Raw genomic sequence first — 25,596 nt, 5'->3', positions numbered from 1 at the left:
AACTGCGCACACATGCGCAATATTGTCGGGATGCGGAACTGTTGATTTATGCGACAAGACGCACAGTTCAACAGAACACCGGCTGCGTGCGCTGCTAGCTGTTAGTGCTGTTAGCTGAGAGCGAGAGAAAGTCACGTACCGCCACCACAATGTGTGAATTTAAGCTACCATAGGAAAGTATTGATGTGGATTCTGATACAGAATTACCGTTTCACATTTGATGGTCCTTGCCTCAAATGGAGGAGTTTAACTATCTTGGGGTCTTGTTCACGAGCGAGGGACGGATGGGGAGTGAGACTGACAAATGGATTGGTGCAGCGTCTGCAGTGATGCGGTCGCTGTATCGGACCATCGTGGTGAAGAGAGAGCTGAGTAGGGGGGAAAAGCTCTCAATTTACCGATCGATCTACGTTCCGACCCTCACCTATGGTCATGAGATTTGGCTCAAGCGGCCGAGATGAGTTTCCTCCGCAGGGTGGGTGGGCGCTCCCTTAGAGATAGGGTGAGGAGCTCGGTCACTCGGGAGGAGCTCGGAGTCGAGCCGCTGCTCCTCCACGTTGAAAGGAGTCAATTGAGGTGGCTCGGGCATCTTTTCTGGATGACCCCTGGACGCCTTGCTGGAGAGGTGTTCCGGGCACGTCCCATTGGGAGGAAGCCCCGGGGAAGACTCAGGACACGCTGGAGGGACTATGTCCCTCGGCTGGCTTGGGTACGCCTTGGGGTTCCCCTGGAGGAGCTGGGGGAGGTGTGTGTAGATCGGGAGGTCTGGGCGGCTTTGCTTGAGCTGCTGCCCCCGCTACCCGACTCTGGATAAAGTGGAAGAAAATGAAATGGATGGATGATGGATGGATGAATTTGATGGATTTTCATGTTTGATGGATTACTCTGCACCCTGACTGCTGTTGGAGTGACGCTGCCTCGGCTCGACAGTAAGCCTCGCAGACCGAATTACCTACAGAAAAATAAACCATGCAAACGATGGAATTGAATTAGAATGGGAATAACGCCCTTGTGTCTGATGAATTGCGGACGTTCATGCTGTTATACGGTCGCAAATACCTGTTTTACGGCCCCACTAACACGTCGCTGCAAAACTCCTTTTTACTGGCTCTGCTTACGCGTCGCAGGTAAAGCTCAATTTTCAACCATATAACCAGCATGAATGTCCGCAAATCATCAGACACAACAGGGTTATTCCCTAAATGGAACATTTCAGCAGCATGGCTTCATCTCTCAATCAAGTCCAACAGGTCGGAGCCAGTTATGTGATTGGATGCTTGTTTTTCAGCCACAAGCAACAGCACAGAGTAACATCGATTTAGGCTTGGAGGAGGCACTATGTACCTCAAAATAATTAAGGTCAATTCACTTCATGAATATAGCACCAGATCACAACATAGGTCACCTTGAAGCACTTCACAGGGGTAAGGCCTATGCTTTCCAATCCACCAGAGCAAGTACATAGGAACAAGAGTAAAAATATAAACTATAGCTATAAATATAACAAACATCAAGAACTTCTACTTTTGTACTTTTCTACTTTGTCCCAGAGTTCACACTAAACATGTATATTCATAGACCGTATACACACACACACACATACTATAGTTTTGCCAGAATTCATGAAATGTGGTTTTATAAAAAGCCATTTTTGAGTAGAAGTATATCAGTATTGTTTTTAACTTGATCAAATGCTCCATGGAAAAATAGGATACTAAACCAACATTTTTAGCGCCTAAATGGACAAGAAATGTACACAGTAGATAAATGACAACTTTTAAGTTAAGCGTTCAACATTTCTATGTATTTTCCTGAACAGCATCATAACAAGAATCATATTACTCATAAAATGTTGAGTACACACAACAAACTTCTTAATTCGTCACTTCTACATGTTCTCTGCCATTTCATTAAGAAGTTATAACTGATGTTTGTAATTTATTGATTTAACAGTGGCTGGAGAATACTGCTGAGCAACAAACAGTGCACGTATTCTGATGTCCAGGTTATTTTTTTTTAAATCATGAGCAGCACATAAAGACCAAAATTAGAACAAAATGGCATGGCTGTGTGTTTGTGTGTGTGTGTGCAGGGGCATGTTCTTCGGCTCTGTTGTATTTCTACCATATGTGGGTGTTTCTTTTGTTTGGTAAAATACTGTGCAGGTTATGCTTTTTGTTTAGGGGTGTGTGTGTGTGTGTGTGTGTGTGTGTGTGTGTGTGTGTGTGTGTGTGTGTGTGTGTGTGTATGTATATATATATATATATATATATATATATATATATATATATATATATATATATATATATATATATATATATATATATATATATATGTATATATATATATATATATATATATATATATATATATATATATATATATATATATATATATATATATATATATATATGTATATATATATATATATATATATATATATATATATATGTATATATATATATATATATAAGGTTGCCGCCCTCTGGCGTTCGGTTTGTGTTATTACATGTGTCTTCCTTGTGTTTTCTCTCACTCCCTCCCGTCTTGATGCGTTTTTTGGGGTGTTTTTTTTGGATTGTGGTCTCATTACAAAAGACTCTTGATGCATTTTTGTTTTTTCGTTTTTGGACAACATCACTGGCTGAAAAACTATGAAAATTTGCCGATTTAGGGATAGATTTCTATAGAAATCTATCACGTACTTATAAGTACGTTTTTCAATTCAATTCAACTTTATTACAGACTCAAAGCTCAACAAATGACAAAAACAACGACAATAATAACAACAACAACAACAACAACAATAATAATAATAATAATAATAATGATAAAAACATGATTAAGAATGACTTTTTAACCCTATAAAGCCCACCCTGTGAAATAATTGTCAGAAAATTCTAATTTTTTGAAATAAGAGTCTTTATGGGACCTTTTAACAAACCCACCAAAACAACAACAACAACAACAACAAACCTTTTTGCATACAAGGTCTGTCCAAAAAGTAACGGACCTTTTTATTTTTTTCAAAAACTATATTGATTTGAATCACGTGTGATTACATCAGCCAAGCTTGAACCTTCATGCGCATGCGTGAGTTTTTCCACGCCTGTCGGTTGCGTCATTCGCCTGTGGGCAGGCTTTGAGTGAACAGTAGTCAGTGGTCGTCGGTGGTAGTCACATGATGTCCCGGATCAACACAGCGTTCAGTTTAGAAATGATCTGGTCGATCCAGCCTGTCGAATGGCCGCTCGGCGCGCCGCGCACCCTCCACCGCTGTGGGACGTCTTTAAAAAGGTTTTAACAGTCCATAATCCGCGAGACGCCGACAGAATCTTCACCGATATCCAACTGAATCTTTCGAATGGTTTCCAACTGCCTGTCTCTAACAGTTTCTGAAAAAAATTTCATGGAGCAAAGTCTCTCAGCAAGTTCTCAGACAAAAGAAATCCGACGGGAGGGGTGGACCAGTGCTCACTCAAAGCCTGCCCACAGGCGAATGATGCAACCGACAGGCGTGGAAAAACTCACGCATGCGCACGAAGGTTCAAGCTTGGCTGATGTAATCACACGTGATTCAAATCCATATAGTTTTTTAAAAAAATAAAAAGGTACGATACCTTTTGAACAGACCTCGTATATGAGTTTTTATTTGTATCATATTTGCTACATTGGGCGTTCTAGCATAAAAGCATCCATTTTAAATCCAGAGCAAACATAACATTTCAAACCTATAAAATGCTGCATTTTCTTAGGGAAATTACAGTTCACTCTGAACACAGTTAAATAACCTGTTGTAGTGTGGTTGCCACATTTCCAGCATGTTCTCTGTACCAGAAACTCCATCAACAACAGCTGGCAAAGAAACTTTAACTTTCATGGCTTTCACTTCTTTCCAAAATTCATATGTACAATTACACTGTAATTTAGTGGCCACTGAATCAGCTTTCATTGCTTGCTCATTCTTAATGATAAAACGAAGAGCATACTTATATTGGGCATTTGTGACCCTTTTGCGCTCAAAAATTGGCCCATTTCTTGGTCTCCCAGCAATAATCCACTCATGGGATGCCTCTCGTGCCCTTATATAAAATTCAGAGACATGGGCATGCCAACCGGGTTTAACTTTCTTTTTTACTTGAATCAATCAATGATTTAATTATGTCTTCATACATAGCACAGATAGCAGAAACATGTTCAGTATTCTGGCAACTACTATCGCTACACCCAACTGCTTCTCTTGGCACAGAGATGTTTTCAAGTGATCTCTCTGTATTTGCACCATAGGCTTCAATTTCCCTCTGTGCAAGAGAACTCCAGTCAATGCATAAATTTGTTTCACTAATACATTTTTCCATCTGAGGTAATGCCCAAACCTGTATATCCATCCCAAACGGTATATGGTCAGTTGTTGAAAACTCATAAAAGATTTTCATGTCCCTCAATGAGGCATGAGCATATGCTGTAGAAACACAGTGATCCAGCCAGGAGGTCGTATGCCGCGACTCACTTATATGCGAGGTCTATTAGAAAAGTATCCAACCTTATTATTTTTTTCAAAAACCATATGGATTTGAATCACGTGTGATTACATCAGACATGCTTGAACCCTCGTGGGCATGCGAGAGTTTTTTCACGCCTGTCGGTTACGTCAATTTTTTCATTGTTTAGGAATGGCTCAGAGACTGCTGCTTTGTTTGATCAAAATTTTTTCAAAACTGTAAGGCACAACTGAGTGGACACCATTCGATAAATTCAGCTGGTTTTCGGTAAAAATTTTAACGGCTGATGAGAGATTTTGGTCTGGTAGGCGCTTCGAGGCGGCAGCATCTCGCTGTTTCAAGTTGAAAACTTCCACATTTCAGGCTCTGTTGATCCAGGAAGTCGTCAGAGAACAGAGAACTTTCAGAAGAAGTCGGCATGAGGAGTTTATTCGGACATTCCATTGTTAACGGACATTTTGTAATGAAAGAACGTGCGGGCAGAGTCGCATGTCGGGCCGGACCCGACCGCGGGGGGTCGCGACAGGAAAAACACCTCCGTTGGAAACCTTAACGGGCAAGTTGGAACATGCTCAAGCTGTTAAACAATTTCTCAGTTACTCACTTTGAAAGCCATCAAAAGCCGCCTGATTTTTACAAATGGTTTTCAACACGGAGGTGTTTTTCCTGTTGCGGCACACGCCGAGTCGTTTCCGGAATGTCCGCATAAAGTCCTCATGCCGGCCTCTTTTGAATCTTCTCTGTTCTCTCTGTTGTGTGGGCCGCCAGAAGAGGAGGTACTGTGTTAAAGATTTTGTATATATGTTATCACTGTTAAACGTTTGTACATTTGTCTTCTTTCTCATGAGAACGGTGTTGTGCTGTTTTGCACTTCACCCTGAGAATGTATGTGTTATTCAACCTTGTTTAGCTTTGTCTTCTTTCTCATGAGAACGGTGTTGTGCTGTTTTGCACTTCACCCTGAGAACGTACGTGTTATTCAACCTTGTTTTAGCTTTGTCTTCTTTCTCATGAGAACGGAGATGTGCTGTTTTGCACCTGTCTTAATGCAATCCTGAGAATTCAATTTTGTTTTAGCACTCTGGGGTCAATCTGAGCTGGGAATGAAGGACTGGATGTACTTATTGTTATAACATAACTTTGTTTTCGCAGCCTCTAACGACTGGGAGCAAGAGAACGTTTTGACTATTGTGATGTGGTGTTTAGTGTGAAGGAGTGTGGAAGACAGGACACTTCAGGCAGATGCAGAACAGCTGATACCTGCAACAGACGAACGAGATGTGCTGACCTGAAGTGTTCTTCCTTACAGCTGCACTTGACGTATGCGTTTATGTTATGGGAAGAAACTTGTCTTGCGTCATTACCCCCACCCTTAGGACAAGTTTCTTGTTTATGTGATGAGGGCGTCTCTTAATAAAAAGAGCGGAAAAGCAGGCCAGACTTTAGTGTAGCCTTGGTGTACAGCCTGGCCGCACTCCGCGCGTAATATTTGATTTTCTGTCTCACTGGTGTTTCTTGACTCTGTTTGTCTTGTTAAAGGTTTTAAAAATGTTTGGAGGAGAAAATACCCAACATTGACTGGGGGCTCGTCCGGGAGCTCAACAACACCGGAGGTGTCCGGCGGAGGTCGTCAAGTCCAGACGTAAATCCTTGGCCAAGGTCTGATCGATCGATTGATCGTGTCTGCAATTGTCGACCACCGTTGGCATCGTCTGGTTGACGAGATTTTCCCGAAGACGACAGACAGGAAGTCGAGTCAGTGAGTAAAATTTCTTTGTAAACAGTACTGAGTGAGTGGTGATCAGATCACATAAAACAGTTAAATTCCGCAAGCGATGATACAGAATCGCCTGTTAATGCAAAGCAGTTAAACTCTGTAAGGAGGGTGCGGACTCCTCTGTTTTAATACGCGTACCGGTAGGGGATAAAAGTGATCACATAAAACAGTTAAACTCCGTAAGCGATGATACAGAATCGCCTGTTAATGCAAAGCAGTTAAACTCTGTAAGGAGGGCGGACTCCTCTACGGTTGCGAGGGACGCAAGTAGTTAAATTCCGGAAGGAGGATACGGACTCCTCTGTTTTAATACGTAAAGGAAATCCCGGGTAGAAATACGTGCACTGTAAAAAGTAGTTAAATTTGGCAGGGACGGCGGAGTCCCCTAAGGCAGGACATTAGTTAAATTTCACGGGAGGGCGAGCTCCCCTGACATAAGAATACGCGTACGATTATTAGGAGTGTTTCTATGTGTAAATAGTGTTTTGCGCAAGTGTAAATAACTGTGTGAAAGTGTAATACTTTGGACAACGTTAGTGACAACCGTGCGTGTGGAAGCAGAGGCAAGTGATTCCGCTTCCTACGGGGAGGTGAAAGGAATCAACCACACGACGGCAAATTAATTGTCACGTCCAAAGAAAGTGTGAAAACTTCAGATTTAGAACACCCTAGGTGTGCCCCCGTCTGAAGTCCAAATTATAACAAGGGATAATAAAAATGGGGGGTAAGACGTCTAAAATAAGGAAAATTTATCAACTGACGACTGGAAAGTTATGGAGGCAAAAAATCCAAAAGCAACAAAGAAATTGGAGACCTGGATAAATAAACATGACTTTGACGGACGACTGAACCTGATCAGTATACAGAAGCTAAAGAAGGAGTTAGAACGGGAACATAAAGGTGATGAGAAAAAGATGCAGAAAGTAGGGGCAGATTTAGTGGCATTTTGGGAGGAAGAAGCAGAGAACAGACAGAAAGGAGCAGAGAAGCGACGATTAGAGAAAGCAAGGAAAAAGAAGCTGTAGGTAAGGCAGAAGAAGATGTGATAATTCAGCACAGAGAGCCAGAACAGCCTCAACAATCACCGCCGGCTGGATCGTCGGTGACAAAGAGACCTTTATCTCCTCTACCAGAGGATGACGATGTACCGCCACCACAGTATGATTTGGCGGTAAAACCTAAGGTAAAAAGAGAAAAACCAGAAAAACCACAAACACGCAGTCAAGCGAAAGTGCCTACAGCCCCTCCCATGGTGGAACATAGTGATCAGGGAGGTGCCTATCCTATGATAGAAGTACCAAATCCTCGTGCAGGAACAGCAGGACAGCTACCAACCATGCTCGTTTATCGGACATGGAATGCTGATGATATCAAAGCAGCAGTCGACATGATACCATCGCCACATGTCGATATTGAGGGATTTATGCAGGATATAGAAAACATTAGAACATCTTACCACCTTAATGGACCTGAAGTCCAACAGGTGTGGATGAAAGCATGTGGCCCTAAATGGAGTCAGGTACGCGGAGACTGGAATCCTGCAGATCAACAAGGCGTGCCACTGACACATGATGATCTAGTCTTGAAAACAAGAGTGGAAGCTATGATTACACGTGCAAAAGGAGTGTTAGGACCAAAGATAAATTATACTGAAATTACCAGGACAACTCAGAAAGAAGGAGAGCCATGGACAGAGTTTAGGTGCAGATTTGAGAATGTGTTTAGGGTCCATAGTGGCATATTGCCAGAAACACCTGTGTATGAACAACAATTGAAAAACGCTCTGATCCAACATTCCAATAAGGATATAAAAGCTTGGATACAGAAACATTGGATTGGATTGCCTACAGGCACATTGGAAGACACACATACACACTGCTGTCATGCAGAAGAAGTCTTAAAGCAGAAAAAGACAAGAAACAGCGACAAAGGAGTGTATGTAGCACATGGAGATGACGAAATATATTACCAGCAGGGTAACTTAAGACAGCAGAAGCAGTGCAAACGCCCCAAAAAGCCATGGCAAAATAGACAAGGTGGACAGCCACAACGTCAAGGACCATGGCAACCACAACAGCAGCCCAGACAGGGAGGGCCACCACGTGGTCCCCTGATTTGTTGGAACTGTGGAAGAGAGGGACATATGTATAGAAATTGTCCGAATCCACCTACTGAGGGAGCAGCAGGAGGAATTCCACAACGGAATAATCCTCCTCAGCCACAGTATCCACAATGACTAGAATCCATAATCCATGATTCCACATCATATAGGCAGTCTGATTGCGATATGGATCTGTGTGCCTTGCTGGGAAATCCGGTACCAAAACCAGAAGTGGCTTTGTTGGTAAATGGACGACCAGTGACATTCCTTTGTGATACAGGAGCATGTAGAACCACATGTAATGACAACATACCTGTCCATCAATTAAGCAACGAACTCTTTAGGGTTCGCTCTGCAAATGGACAAACATCAGACGTCCCTATCACCAAACCCATAACGTTGACAGATCCATTTGGCCTGACGTGTACTATGTCAGTGTTAAGCATGCCACAATGTCCAGTTAACCTCCTAGGACGAGACGGATTGACTGCATTGGGCTTGTCCATAATTGTGGAACAAGGGAAATTAGTTGTTGAACGCACAGGAGGCGTTAACATGGTAAGAGAAGAAAGCGCTGACCCCACATTCCACTATTACTATACATTTGACATCTCAGAAGAAGATGCTGCAGGATGGGGTAAAGATGTCGTCTTGCAAGCGACAGCCCTACTAAAAATCCTGAACAACAGATGTCACCACCTGACCTGCATGTCACAATGTGGCATAAAGATCCTCCAGGTCCGGATGGTGACTATGAAACTAAATTGAAAAATGTTTCACCTGTGAAACTGACAATGACCGATTTGATTCATGATGGCAACTCAATAGCCGTCATAACAGTAACAGGCGCCACTGAAGATGTATCAAAATTGAAATTCACAGGTATGCCATTACATATGTCACTTTGTAAGCCATATTTGACAGAATGGCAAGAATTGGGACTGACAGTCATAACAGCTTTGTCAGCCTCTGATTGGAGTAGAGTTGGCCCACGAACGGAGTTCAGTCCATCAACCAAGTTGTATAAAGTGCTAGTTAATGTCTCATTGGTGCTGACAGCTGGAACACACATTGATGCGTCCACTTCACAATCCTGAGTGTTTCAGTTGAGTCCTGAAGAGGATGCTCTTCTCTCTTCAGTACCGTCAGGATTGTGGACAACAGGTCCTTCAGACGTAGGACTGATTAAAAATGCACAACCTGTAGTTATAAGGCCAAAAACAGAATACAGACCATGTGTAAGACAGTATCCATTGAAACCTGATGCAATTGAAGGAATCAGGCCAGTAATAGAGGATTTATTAACAGCAGGAGTAATAGTGCCATGTCCAGATTCACCATGTAACACACCCATATTTCCTGTGAAAAAGGCTCCGCCCTCAGTGGGGTGGAGAATGATTCAAGATCTGCAGGCAGTAAATGCTGCTGTGATTAAAAGAGCACCATGTGTCCCAGATCCACACACCTTGTTAAATTCGCTGAGACCAAATTCTAATAGTTTCTCAGTAATTGACATAAGTAATGCATTTTTCTCTGTGCCAGTACACCCAGATAGTCAATTCTGGTTGCTTTTACCTTTAAAGGACAACGATATACATTCACCAGATTACCGCAGGGTTACGCAGAGAGTCCAACTATTTATTCTCAAGTCATGTCAGCATGTTTAGCCAATTTCGTTCCACCGGCAGATAGCCAACTATTAGTGTATGTTGATGACATTTTGATTGCCTCTGACACACGAGAAAACTGCATAACTGACACAGTAGCATTATTATGTTTCTTATTTGACAATGGCCACAGAGTGAGTAGAAACAAAGTTCAGTTGTGTAGGGATAAAGTAAAATATTTAGGACATGAGTTATCAGCCACAGGGCGCACGATCCTGTCTGACAGGAAGGAAGCAATTTTGCACGCTCCAAAACCACAAACCAAAAAGCAGATGATGTCATTTCTTGGATTGACAAATTACTGCAGGGCATGGATTCCTTGCTATGCAGAGTTGACTAGTCCACTTTCTGATTTGATGTACAAAGATGATATTTCAATGTCAACCGTGCTGGAATGGAACAAAGATGCTGAGGAAGCCTTTGTAAAAGTAAAACAAACATTAGTGTCATCCACAGTTTTGGCACTACCAGATTATAGTAAACCATTTACTCAAACAGTTGATTGTAAGAATAAGTTCATGACTAGTGTTTTGGTTCAAGTGTATGGCTCAAAATTGAGGCCAGTTGCCTACTACTCATCTAAATTGGATGCAGTAGCAAGTGCTTTACCACCATGCGTACAGGCTGTTGTTGCGGCCTCTATGGCTGTTCAAAGTAGCAGTAATGTTGTTCTATTCCATCAGTTGACACTGAAAGTTCCACATGCAGTCTCTGCACTTTTGTTGCAGACAAACATGAGCCTTTTGTCCCCAGCAAGACATCTTTCGTGCATGTCCTTGCTATTATCACAGCCACACCTTACGATAGAGCGCTGTACAACATTGAATCCCTCCACATTGATACCTTTACCTGAGGATGGTGAGCCGCACAATTGTCTTGATGTAGCAACAGTTTGTACAAAAGCACGCCCAGACCTCCGGGACACACCCATCCCAAACAGTACAATCGTGTATGTGGATGGTTCTTCCACCAAAAATGCTTATGGACAAACACAATCTGGATATGCTGTCGTCACAAATTCAGAAGTATTAGATTCTGCTTCATTGCCATCGTCATTTCAGCACAAGCAGCTGAATTAGTTGCTTTAACTGCAGCTTGCTATCTGTTTCAAGGTACGGCCGTATCAATTTATACAGACAGCCAGTACGCTTTCAGCACAGTGCATGTGTTTGCAAAACTGTGGGAGGAGCGTGGAATGGTGACATCATCTGGAAAGCCAGTGACTCATGCCACTCTCCTAACTGCCCTACTGCAAGCTGTGAAGTTGCCTCAACAAATTGCTATATGCAAATGTGCGGCTCACACTAAAGGCTCTGACAGTGTTTCAAAAGGAAATGATTTTGCTGACAGAGTAGCAAAAGAGGCAGCAGCAGCTTCTTCTATTTTTGTTATACAGGAAACAACTCCAGATTTGTATATAGGTCGTACACTGCTTGCTGATATGCAACAGCAGGCAACAGACAGAGAAAAACAAATGTGGATAGCTAAAGGCGCTACGTATGCAAATGACTTGTACGTATGACCACAAAAGAAACCCATATTGCCAAAAAATATGTTTAAATGGGCAGCTATTATGAGCCATGGCGTGACGCATGTCTCATCAGGGGGTATGATATCGCAATTGCAATCTATTTTTTGTCTTTATGGGTTCGATGCATATGCAAAACAGCATTGTAGAGCATGCATGATATGTGCAAAACACAACTCACAAGGCAATTTGAGACCCCAAAGAGGTAAATTTCCAACACCACAATATCCCTTTCAAGTGATTCATATGGATTATATACAGCTGAGTAAACATGAAGGGAAGGAATTTTGTTTAGTCATAATTGATGCCTTCTCAAAATGGGTAGAATTGTTCCCTACAAAACATGCAGATTCACTTACAGTGGCTAAAGCATTATGCAAAGACATCATCCCACGATTTGGAATACCAGAAACAGTCTATTCAGATAACGGAGCGCATTTTGTTAATGCAATAGTGCAATACGTAGGAGAAGCACTACAGGTTAATCTCAAAAATCATTGTGCTTATCATCCACAAAGCGCCGGATTAGTGGAAAGGATGAATGGAACAGTAAAAAACAGACTTAGAAAGACAATGGAGGAAACAGGCAGACCATGGACACATTGTGTAGATTTGGTAAAAATGTATATAAACATATCTAGTACCATGGGGTTGACACCGTATGAAACATTGTTTGGCAGAAAATATCGATTGCCATATTATGGACAAATTTGGGATGTACCTGAGGAAGCCAATTTGGCGGATTACATGAGAAAAATGTTAGAAGGACAACGAGGGAGAGTTCCAAACACTGATGATCCCATTTCTCCACAGGAGGACCCTAAAGTGGTACCTGGAGACTGGGTGTTGATAAGAAGCATCAAGAGAAAACACTGGCATTCACCTAAATGGGAAGGGCCCTATCAAGTACTACTCACAACACCCACAGCTTTGAAAATTGGGGAAAGAAGTACATGGATTCATTTAACTCACTGTAAGAAAGTCATTCCTGCAGACACAGACAAACAGTAAGAACAGTAGGACAAGACTAGTAATAGTGTGTGAGCTTGGTGTTAAGATCCAGGTTAGACACGAAAGCTAGCAGAAGACATTAAGAAGCCACTGTTCTGAACATAGGTGTGCTGTAGTGTGCAGAAATGGCGAAAGAAAAAGATAAAAAGAAAGGGGGGTTTCTGGACCCCACGGACAGTCCTTGTTATGCTACTTTTCTTTTTTGAATTGGTATTATTATTAAAAGCCATGAGCACGGGACATGATAATAAGGATCACATCCACAGATTGCAGAGACCAAAAAGAAGTAACAAAGACCCCAGTCCGATAATCAATGCCACAGTACATAGCTGTGATGGGAATAATGCATACCGATTTGGTGTACAGGCCTGCATTCCTAGAAATACTTCTGTGATCATCTCTGTACCATATAGTGCTCTTATCCATGGAATGCCGGATGGTGACAGAGGGACTAATTACGGAAATAGTTTCTCATGGTATATGACCAACGATCAACAAGATAGGAGATGGGAAACGTTGGTAGCCGATGAATGGAGTAGATGGACACCAAGATGGGCACAAACCGAGTGGGCTAAGTACCAGAGTCAAAGTCTCAAAATGTATCAAACAGATGATAAGCTGTCTATAGTGGTGAATACCACAGAAAAAGGAACCATATTCCCACCTGATATAGAGGGAGACTGTTGGTTGTTCCTCCTTTGGGTATACAAACAAGGAAAAGATCCGTATTTCCATTTCTTCCTCTGTGAAACAGATAGAGTACAGCAACCAATATTGACCGACTTAAGTACGTCAAAGGGGGTGTCCATACAAGCAAAGGGGGTGCCCATACAAGCAAAGGGGGTGTCTGTACAGGCACAAAAGACGTGAAGGCAGATGACTGGTTCCTAGTAACTACAGGAATTAGTGGACAAAATAACAATTGGCTTTTAATGGCAGAACAAGCAGGACTAGCAGCAAAGAAGGACTGTGTTGTGTGTATGGGACCCAGACCTATATTACAGGTAATACCGGCAGCATTACCCAAAGACTGTCTACTGACTGCTATGACACAGACATACATTGCGGCAAACAACAAATGTTCTAAGTGGGACAAGATCTATCCAGTGACCAAATTGACTAAGATTAAACCTTTATTCTCAAGCAAAGTTGGGCATGCTAACCATACATGTGTACACTTGACAGGGACAAGTAAGACTTTGGGTAGCTTAAACCACACCGCCTGGTGTAAGAATGTGGTCCATAGTACTCCCACATTCAAACCTGTCGGGAGGAGTGACGTATGGTGGTGGTGTGGGGATAACAGAATCTTTGACAGACTGCCACGAAATGTGTCAGGTTATTGTGCATTAATATCATTATTGTTACCAGTTGAAGCCATACCCAGGACCCCTGAAGACGTTACGACATATGCAGCCTCTCTTATTCCTGAAGATTGGCAGAAAGACGTAGCCAGACATAGAGTGAAAAGAGATTGGAAAGGAGTGGGAAATCCAACATATATTGACGCAATAGGAGTCCCCAGGGGAGTGCCTGACGAGTATAAACTGGTTAATCAAATAGCAGCTGGATTCGAATCTTCCATCTGTTGGTGGTGCTCCATTAATAAAAACGTGGACAGAATAAACTACATCCACTACAATGTACAGAAATTAGGAAATTGGACTGAGGAAGGATTTAAGGCTGTCCATTCACAGTTAGAAGCCACGTCCCTTATGGCCTTCCAGAATCGCATTGCTCTGGATATGTTGTTGGCAGAGAAAGGAGGTGTTTGTGCCATGTTCGGAGAACAATGCTGCACATTCATTCCCAACAACACAGCTGCAGACGGCAGTCTCACTCAAGCCATTGACGGGCTGAGAACGTTGAACAGGAAGATGAAAGAGCACAGTGGAGTAAACACCGAAGGCTGGGATTGGTGGCTGGAAGGGATGGGAAAATGGAGGTCTTTGATTTCTTCACTATTAGTGTCTATAGCAGTATTTGCTGCAATTCTAACATTGTGTGGATGTTGTTGTATTCCATGTCTCCGAGGCCTTGTAAATAGAATGATAACCACAGCAATAAGTCCAGGACCAGGAGGGGGTCCAGCATCATATCCACTTCTGGGGACAGATGACGACAAGGAGGACGATGGCTCTCCTGACCTGTACCCAGACCAATGGAAGTATGATGACCCAGACACCGATGATGGTGACAATGATGACATCACCTCTGGGGTGTAAGCCTATAGAGAAAACATACCATGATGAACCTCTTAGTGAAAATCTCAAAAAGAAGTGCTAAGCTGAGTGATGCCTACTGTATGTTTAACAGGCGATAAACAGGAGGGGAATGTTAAAGATTTTGTATATATGTTATCACTGTTAAACGTTTGTACATTTGTCTTCTTTCTCATGAGAACGGTGTTGTGCTGTTTTGCACTTCACCCTGAGAATGTATGTGTTATTCAACCTTGTTTAGCTTTGTCTTCTTTCTCATGAGAACGGTGTTGTGCTGTTTTGCACTTCACCCTGAGAACGTACGTGTTATTCAACCTTGTTTTAGCTTTGTCTTCTTTCTCATGAGAACGGAGATGTGCTGTTTTGCACCTGTCTTAATGCAATCCTGAGAATTCAATTTTGTTTTAGCACTCTGGGGTCAATCTGAGCTGGGAATGAAGGACTGGATGTACTTATTGTTATAACATAACTTTGTTTTCGCAGCCTCTAACGACTGGGAGCAAGAGAACGTTTTGACTATTGTGATGTGGTGTTTAGTGTGAAGGAGTGTGGAAGACAGGACACTTCAGGCAGATGCAGAACAGCTGATACCTGCAACAGACGAACGAGATGTGCTGACCTGAAGTGTTCTTCCTTACAGCTGCACTTGACGTATGCGTTTATGTTATGGGAAGAAACTTGTCTTGCGTCATTACCCCCACCCTTAGGACAAGTTTCTTGTTTATGTGATGAGGGCGTCTCTTAATAAAAGAGCGGAAAAGCAGGCCAGACTTTAGTGTAGCCTTGGTGTACAGCCTGGCCGCACTCCGCGCGTAATATTTGATTTTCTGTCTCACTGGTGTTTCTTGACTCTGTTTGTCTTGTTAAAGGTTTTAAAAATGTTTGGAGGAGAAAATACCCAACATACTGCTGGCCCACCACCAGAGGGCGCCCTGCCTGAAGTGCGGGCTTCAGGCACGAGAGGGCGCTGCCGCCTACAGGAACAGCCGAGGTGACAGCTGTCACCCATCAACCATGACAGCTGTCACCGATCATCTGCATCACACCTGGAATAAAACCAGGAAGACACCTCCACCACATCGCCGAGATATCGACTTCAGTGAGACGTAATATCCTCAGCCATTTGTGGTTATCTAATAATCTGTCTATTGTGAGTGTTTGCAGGAGTACCGGTCCCTAGTTTTGTGGAAGCTGAGTGAGTGCAGGACGGCACTCTTTTCCTCTGAGGGATCACTGCTTACACATCAGAATATTGAGTGAGAGGTGGAGGTGGAATTCCCACCATTATTGTTACAGGGTGTACACACACCCACAGTTGACTGTCTTTGTTTTCCGCCAGCAGTACCAGATCCGACACGCTGAGACGGTGGCCACCTGGGGACTTCGGGACTTGGCGGCTCCAGTATCCCTCGGGTTCGGTGGCGGTGGAAATCGTGTGGTTCCGGTTCGTCTCCAGACGGGCGTCTCCTATCGTCGAGCCTGCCCACACGACACCTTTATTGATTGACTTGTATCCATTCTGTAATCTGCTGTGTTTGGTTGTGGCATTCACAACAGTAAAGTGTTCTAATTTAACTCCTTCTATTGTCCGTTCATTTACACCCCTGTTGTGGGTCCGTGTCACTACACTTTCCCAACACTCTCACGATGTCCTGGGTGAATTAAGCCTTAAATTAGGATGTTTTCAGGTCGAAACAGGCCGACGACGGCGCCTGGAAGCGCTGCGCGACGTCCCGCTCCATGGGAAGTCCTTACACCGACAGAAACACCCCATAATCTCTCATCAGCCGTTAAACTGTTCACCGAAAACCAGCTTAATTTCTTGAATAGTGTCCACTCAGATATTCCTCACAGGTCCAGAAAAATTTTTGATAAAGCAACGCGCGTCGTCTCGAGCAGCGTGTGACACAAAGGAATTCAGCCGAGAGGGCGGGACCACATCTCACTCAAGGCCTGTCCACAGGGAAATGACGTCACCGACACGCGTGAAAAAACTCATGCATGCGCACGAGAGTTCAAGCATGATTGCTGTAATCGCACGTCATTCAAATCCATGTAGTTTTTTTAAAAAATAAAAAGGTAGGATACCTTTCTGATAGACCTCGTATGTAAAACTATCCACAGGCAATAGCATTTTGGATGAAAGAATTATAAGCCATTGTCATTACAAAACTGATTCAAATGGTTAGCAAAAAGAGACTTACTATCAGTAATGTCTGAATTCAAATCCCCAATAATAAACACATTAGAAAACCCCCTATCCTGATAAAAGAGTTAATAAAAGCAAGTCTATTCCATATTCCTTTTCATTAAGATGACACTCATATGGGGTGTACACATTCAGTATAACACATTCCTTGTCATCATGTGTTAAACATACACCAGTCCACTTCAGTTCTGACAACATTAACACAATATTCAAGTCTCTTATTCCAGAGAATCATGACTCCTCCAGGAATGCGCCCTCATAATATCCCTTCACGAATATCCACGGTGGACTCCCCTGCTCCATGGAAGTCATCGTGTAAGGTGTTTAACTCCTCCAAATTCTGCTTTGTTAGAAATGTGTCTTGTAGACAGAGCACATCACACTGTTCCAACAAGTGATCTACAACTAACCGGCAGGCTTTATCTTGCACACTCTGCCCCATGCGGAGTTCCCAACAGTTGTATGACAGGACTTTTAGACTCATAGCATATTAGTCGGCCTCAGCCCCATTGGCTAATGGAGCCTCACTCCACACATTCAGAGCAGTGCCACAACTATTTGAGCCAGACACCCTAGTCCTGCTACGTGGCTCATAAAAGCATCCCACATAAGCAATCTCAGGCCAAATCACTGGATTAAACATCTCTGCAACATCCTTACATTCAGCAATTACTTTAAACAAGGAAAATCTATTGTTGGAAGTGTCTATTTTCTGGCACATAACTTCAAGGCCCAGCTGTTCCTTAAGATAATCAAATAATGTTTTTGCATCCAGGTCAGGGTCGAATTTAGAAGCAAAAACACTCACCAGTTTGGTAGTCACTGTTTTAATGTAGTGACCAGCAGCTCCTGTTCCGACAATTGCCAGATTTTTACCTGGCTTCCTTGCTCTGGGTGTTGGAGGAAAGTGGGTTCCTGGTTTGCCAGCAGGCAGTGGCCTTCCTCTTTTAACGATGGTAGTCCACTTTGGAGATCCAACCAGATTAGGTACATCCCTGGCAGCACTCGCCTCATCCCTGCCACTGCTGGTTGAAGCGTGTGCAGTGTTGCCACCACTCCCCCCGTGACGGGTAGTAACTCCTTCAGTAGCTGTGGGAACCGACATGGACTCGGTGTTGGCCGCCATGATCAGCCCGCTTCCTCCACACCGGTCGCCAAGCACAGGTCCATTTGTGCTCCGAGCACCAACCCGCACCTCTATGGTGGCACACCTGTGGTTACCCACCCACCGGTCCAAACCACACAGATGGTCACTTTTCCGTGCTTCATCCGCAGTGCCCTCCAGGCTACTCACGCGGCAAGTCACATCCATGGTAATGAGGCAGAAACCCAAAAACACTTCCCCATGGAGTTGAAGCACACCCCGCATGGCACTAATGTCGACATATAGCTGTTCCATTTTCCTGAGCAGGCCACACACATCTATATTTGCGAATATCACAGGGGGCAAATCCTTCAAGTAGTGTGATACAAATCGTGGGACATCCTCCCCGCATTCATTAAGAACTTTCAAACAACTTTTTAATGTCCTTCTGCACAATTTATGCATTACATTGCGCTGCATAGTTTGGCACAGCTCAAACAATACCTTCTTGGAGGCCTTGATCGAATCAGAGTTGAATGTATTTACTGCCAGTAGTACAATTTCATCCTGGCTTAGAGTTCTCAATTTCACTGCAAGAAAGTTTAAGAGCTCATCCTCCACAATAGTTTTTCCATCCACAGTGTTGTAGATTAAAGGTTTTTAACCTGGAGCGACACAAAGTAGGAGCTACTGCTGCCACACCTGCCATCTTGGAATAATCTGTGTGTTGCATTACCACAGATGAAAAGATTTCCAATGAAAAGTTTTAAATTTGAACTTGGTATCTATTTTTTTCCGAGATTCAGAAGAGTTAATGCCATCCAAAAAGAGTGGATGCCAACTTCTACTCAAAAATGTTGCAAGAAAAAAAAAAAATGATGGTAATAGTAGGTCATAGTCTCTACTGGAAAAAGCCTGTGTGATGTCACCCATAGGATTTCTATAGAAACCAGAACAGCCAATATGAAGGCCATGTCTGGGCATCGCTATGTTGGCAGGAGTGGCAGTGCTTATTCTGCCTGCGTCATGATGAACTCATTAATGCATAAAGCTGTGGAGCATGGGTGGCTCATTATGTGACGAAAGAAGCCAGAACAAGCCCCTCTCTTCGAGTCCAAACAGCTAAGCCATCAGCCTAACCTCAATTTGTGTGTTTACTAAATCATTTTTCAAAACTGCCCAGTGGTTCTCCTAACAAATTGCTTCGGTGTGGACATTAAAAATTATGAGCCACTTATTTTCTCAGTAATCATGCATTAAGTGGGCTTAAAGGCTCAGGTTCCTGATACCTGCTAAAAGTGCTAACACAGTTAGAGTACACGTTAAATATCATGACAACTTGGACTCCTATGGGAATGTGCTTCCTTTTGGAGCCAATCTCAAGCAGCCAGTCAAGCAACTGCAGGTTTTTTTTCCTTCCCATAGGACTTCATCTGAGGCACTGAAGCTTCCTGCTAGAGATGGGATGAGTAGTCCTAATACTTTACTACAACTAGCTAACATCTGACTAGTCGACTAATTTAAAAATCGTCGACTCGTTGAAATCCATTTCATTTAACCTTTAAAAGAACAAACCTGCTGGAGCAATAGCAATGTGCTAGTCTAATAACTTTTTAATGCTTGTCAAGTTTTTCACTTTTATAGACATCACATCGACCTCACATCAGGGTGAATGTGAGGCATTATTTGTAAAGCGCTTTGAGCGTCTGATGCAGATGGAAAAAGCACTATATAAATGCAGTCCATTTTATAGACAACTATAGTGGAGTTTTTCCGAATAAGAGTGAATTTACAGAAAAGCATCTTTTCCTTTCCTGTAATTTTCCAATGTCTCTTTCAAGCCTTTAACTTTTTCTAAGTTTACAAAGACTTAATCTTAATCTGATCCCACAAGTTTGAGGACACCAGAGTACCATTTTTAACAAACACCTAAGCCTTCATCATTGGATCAAGCGAGTCAAGACAAACTTGCAGAAGCATCAGTCTGTCCTGCCAGCAAACCAAGTTGAAACTGCATCTGGTATCACCGGGGAAAACCCCAGAACCAGGCGAGATCAGGCCAAACGCGGCTCATCAGTGACAAAAGTGATCGGATTGTTCAACCTCTTCCAAGAACCAGCTAAGTGACCCGTCAAAGGTTCAACAGGGCTTTGTTAAGTGGTACAAGGTGGCTTTATACAGTTTTGTTTGATCATTTTCTTAATAATTGGCCTCAAAATTCTAACCTAAATTAAAATCAGATTGTTCACTTAGTAATTAAATTTTTTTTTTGACTGCTTTCGTTCAAGGTCTCATGAGTAACAAAATGTGTCCATAATAAAACTATTTAATCATTGACCATATCCTCAAAATGTCAGTAACCTGTAAACATTTTTTTGTATATTTGTAAATAAAATGTAAATATCCCTGCCGTGGTTGTAATGTGTTCAGGTGGAAACAGTGTTGATCAATCGTATCGTAGAAGTTATGACTTCTAGGTTTGAGACTGATTTAATGATTACTGATTGTATATATATATATGTATATATATATATATATAGACACACACACAGACACTTGTGCTCAAAGGTTTACATACCCTGGCAGAATTTAAATACCACTGCTCCTAATACCTTGTATTGCTCCCTTTGACATCAATGACAGCTTGGAGTATTATGTGGTAGTTGTGGACGAGGCAAAACAAGAAAGCAAAGTACTGACATGAATGAAGCCATGTGCTCATATCAAGAACACATCAGCTGACTCCACGTGCCCAGTGTGCGACACACCGAAGGACACCACGGCATGTGCACTATAACTCATGTGGTGGATGTGATGCTTGGTTCGCTGGCCGTTGACATGATCAGAAGGATATTTTCACATGGAGCAACCTGGCTGTTGGTGTCCAGTCCGCACTGAGGCACTGGTGACCATGTTGCAAAGGTGATATGTGTTTTTATTTATTACCATGTGAGGAGAGCACACAATCCATGCGCATCGCAGTGGCGTGTTGAGAGGTGATGTTCTGCATGGCATGATATGTGTTCACCAGCTGTGCATGGCAGTGACGCAGCGGTCAGGTGCAGCTTTGACTGCATGCCCATCGCTCTGCAAGCTGAGATGTGGTTGGGGTGATCCAAATGTAATCTAGTTTGTTTTTATTTTTCCTCATGTCATCGTTTGCAGACACATGTGCACCACTGTGCCTTGCACATGGGTGATTGGAGCACATGTGACAATATGTGTTCCCCAGTTTTGCATTGGGCTGATGTGGTGGCTGCCATGCGGAATGCAGCACTGGCTGTGGGCGGTGGTCAGCTCACTCCCTGCTTGATTTCGAATAACATCCAACCCATGACATGATTACATGTGTTGGTCAGTAACTGCACACTTGCGGGGCATTTAGAAAATGCAGGGCAATTCGTGCAGCAAGCTCGAAAGTGGTCTGCCTGATCTCTGCTTTCATGCTGGCTGCACAAATGGCTCAGAATTTTCTAAGTGCCCCGCGAGAGGTGTTGGATGTTCGTGGGGGGCACCTGGACTCCGGCCAAGAGTTGGTCGAATGGGCACTCATATGTCATTCGGCCGCTGGTGTGAAGGCTGCCTTGATCGTGCCATTCAACCAGGGTTCAACATAGATGATGATTTCATGCAGCCCCTTGGCCACGGGAAGATATGTCCAACCTGTGTTCGACATGCCATGCGAATGTTGCAAGTATGATCAGAGGCAGTGCCATCTGATCATCATCTTGCCCGCTGTTCAAACGGGTTTCCAGTGCAAGCAACATGCAAAAGTAGAGTGCATGTGCTGTGGCCGCATGGTTGTGGCGAATGCTGTACGAGGCGTTTGACGTGGCTCTGAAGTTTCATGAGTGGCATTCATGCGCCATTTGGCCTGAATCATGTTATGTGTGAAGGGGCACAGCGTTCTTGCATTTCAGGCCGATAGCACTTTTCCATTTCTAGAATTGTAATTCTGGTCAACATTATTGTCCAAAACGGTTCATGTGCCTTTCTTTGCCAGCAGACATGGGGGAAGCCACATTTCCGATGAAGGGCCACAGCAGCTGCGTGGCTGAAGGTGGTCACCAGCACCACTTTGGAGAAGCTCCGTTCCCTACAGAAGTCAATCATAGTCAAGGTCATTTTGAAGCTCAGGCCTGCCCTATGGCACGATGGTAAGACAGTCCTTCGGTACAGTATATTTCCCACTTTGTCTGGCCACAACACCTACTATAGCTATTATTGTTGTCCTGCCAACAATGTCAGCCTCAGCCACACAGAAACAGTCATCTGGTCTGCTCATGTAGTACCCAGGGATGTCCTGCATATCTGTCTGGAGTGTCTTTCTGACAAAGCCAGTGTGTGGCTTATAGCAGCTGTAATAGATTAGTCCCACCCAACCTCATAGTAATACAACTGACGGACGGTATGAGCGGATCAAGAGCTGCATGACCAAAGGAACCTTAAAAAAAAAGTATTGGTGGTTTGACCCAAAAGGTTGTAAATTTCTGTGTTGCTTAATTCATGTCAAACAGGACACTGTGTTAACCTGAACTCGTAACTGCTAGCAAACATATTGAAAATTTAAATAAACATCGCAGTCTGTAAATGTGAAAGAAGTCTAAATCAATATTTTTTTTAATTTAGTAAATTAAAGTCCAACTTAAGTTAGGTTTAAATTAGTTTACAAGTAGTAAACTTACAATCAGCTGAGAAAGTCCAGTGTTTTAAACTTTTGTAGGTTGTGACTTGAAAGCACTGTTAATCAGTCTTGTTTAATACAGTTTAAGAAATAATTTGAGAGGAATTATCATAGGTTTAAACTGATTTACACCTTTTTGATTGTGTTTGGCCACTGGTTTAAATATATCTGACTTCAAAATAAAAGTATTATATTGAGATTATATGTTTTGCAGTGGTATCACAATTAACAGAAATGTTAAATGTCAAAAACACTTCATCACAAATATAAAATAGAAAATTAGCATGTTTGAAAAGCTGTGTAGCAGCAGCAAATGGCATTTTTTTCTTGATAAATTGCAAAAAAAATTAAACATGTCTTACAATTAGTACTATTGCATACCTAAGGGCTCCTTCAGACATGACATGAAAAATGCAGAAACCGAACCAAACACAAAATGGGGAACCATGAAACATTCACATGTTGTTGTGAGAGACGCACAGGCGTGCACAACACACTGGCGACGATTTTGTGCACGAGCATGCACAAACACAGTGTGAGGAGCTGGAACATATTGCACTACATCGCGCCTCTGCTGTTGAGGAAAAAAATAAAAATAAAAAACACACCATTAAAAAAACAGTATTTTATTGAATCCCTTTTAACAAGCAGACAATACAAGTATGAACTGTCTGTTCCTCTGTATATGACCCATGGTCACAGATGTACAGTCATGAAATGACATGAATGAAGCAGTGCACTCTTATTATGTCCAGCTGGGTATATAAATAATTAATACAATCACCAGACACTGATAGATGAGATATTGGTGTATAATTAGTGAAAATCACTGGGTTGATATAAAAAATAAATAAAAGGGGACCCAATACAGAACCCTGCAGTTAAATAACCCTGGTTAAATAAAAAAATAAAAGCCACTCACGGGATTGGAACCTGCGATTTATAAAAGCTCTGATTAACAGATGGACACTTTACCACAGCGCGACAATCGCTGTCTTATAACAGGAGCATGAAATGCTTAGAATCAACAAGGAGATAAACGTATGTTTTCAAAAAAGAGAAATTAGATGATGTATGGACATGTGTGTCGGGCTAGCCCACAGCCTACTGAGGTGCACTGTGTACAGCTGCTGCAGCCCAGTGCAAAGGCGAAAGATTTTTTATGTATTTCCACGTGAGGACAGCAGGCAGAGACACATGCCTCACGGAGGAAAGCTGTACGTTCATGTCCTTCAAAACATGGTACGTGTTCCCCAGCTGGGACGTCCAGGAGCAGAGATCTAACAGCAGCTGCTGTTGGCAGTCATGCCCCCCTGTCCGTTCAGTCACCAGACCAACGTGTTGCTCTATGTTTCTGTGTTATGCGGTCATTCATTTTAGTAATTTGTTATGTAATTGTGTATGTAGGTATTATAATTATTTTTATACCTGACCTGGCGGTGGTCTCTGTGTATTTAATGTGACACGTCGTGGGCACTGACCCTTCATTTCCAGCTGTCAGTGGGCTGCAATCAAGTTTCGCAAATAAGCCAGATTCACGTTGGCAGTGCCCACGTCAGGACAACAAAGTCACACTTCTGTGTCACAGGTCAAGTCACACAAACAATCTGCCATTGCTGGTCCTGCCAATTTTAAGACACTGTTGTTGTTGCAACATGACAGCTTAAAGAACCAAAATAAGATACACCGTGGACAAAAACGGCATGTAAACACTTCAAAAGTCAGTAGGTGTACTACGTAGGTTTCACTTATGCAAGGAAAATCTATTAACAACATGCTAGAATGTTATCATAAATGAAACATTTCTCTTATTTTAATATATCTAAAAGAAACAGACAAGAGATTAAAAAGATGTTTAATTTTCAAAACTTTGAGAGCCACATTTGTGACATTATGTCACTGAAATAAGAAGCATGTTTCACTTTCAGAACAGAGAGGTCTGAAATTTCTAGAATCTTGGTCTGTTTTCGATAGTTACTTTGAACTATACGATGAAGGATGTGTCATTTTCTAAACATAGAACAGTAGATTTTTACATGTTTTAGTTTGTTTCTTTTTCAGTATTTTCCAGTGTGAAGTTATGCTGTGTTTGGGAACGGCTGTCCCCATAAGAGGTCAAATCCCGCGATGTCACCCAAGGGTTCAAAAGAGACTGCACTGCCCTATTTGTGCCGTGCAGGGATGTGGCAATGGGGAATACAAGCTTAACAAATGAAAACAAATGTGTGATGCATGTGATGTTCATCCAGGGACAACAAAGGGATGTGGAAGCTGCATTTGCCCTCCCACTTTTGTGTTATACCCCTTTCCAGCAGACAGGAAGGACCCAAACGCTTGAAGACACTGGATTTGACTCCTTAATAAGAACGGTGTAGAGACTGGAAAGAACTGGGTGCCAAGAAAATTCCCCACGGTGTGTTCTGCTCACTTTCCAGATGGCTGCCCAACAGCGACACAGCCACACCCCACCCAGAATCTTGGTTATGTCACCCAAGGGAGGAGAGTCAAATTGCATAAGCCACCAAAAGAACGACACATTACAAATTAAGAAGAAGGAACCAGGACAACCCACACCAATCCAGGTTGAAGGCACTCTTGATTCAGTGCCAGTAAAAGATCACAAGGTCCTTGAGAATGCCAGTGAGCACAACTGCCATGATCGCTGTGTTCATGATACACAGTAAAATCACCAGTGTTAATTTAACACTGGTGATTTTACTGTGTAGGGGCTGTGAAGGATGCAACAAATTAGCCAAACAGCTCAAGTGTGCAGTACAAGAAATTGAGACACTTACAGGTTAACTAGAAATC

General features: G+C 42.7%; 1 protein-coding gene across 1 annotated transcript in view; it reads right to left on the bottom strand.

Moving 5' to 3' along the window:
• Positions 1 to 18,416, bottom strand: part of LOC117507739 (1,25-dihydroxyvitamin D(3) 24-hydroxylase, mitochondrial) — a 95,673-nt gene extending 77,257 nt beyond the window's left edge. The window contains exon 1 of the mRNA XM_034167552.1: positions 17,826 to 18,416. Coding sequence (XP_034023443.1) covers positions 17,826 to 18,416 — 591 coding nt within the window. The remainder of the gene's footprint in view (positions 1 to 17,825) is intronic.
• Positions 18,417 to 25,596: the final 7,180 nt, after the last annotated feature.

Source organism: Thalassophryne amazonica, chromosome 3 (genome assembly GCF_902500255.1).
Source record: "Thalassophryne amazonica chromosome 3, fThaAma1.1, whole genome shotgun sequence".
NCBI classification, from domain to species: domain Eukaryota; kingdom Metazoa; phylum Chordata; class Actinopteri; order Batrachoidiformes; family Batrachoididae; genus Thalassophryne; species Thalassophryne amazonica.
This window is presented reverse-complemented; position numbering and strand designations above follow the sequence as displayed.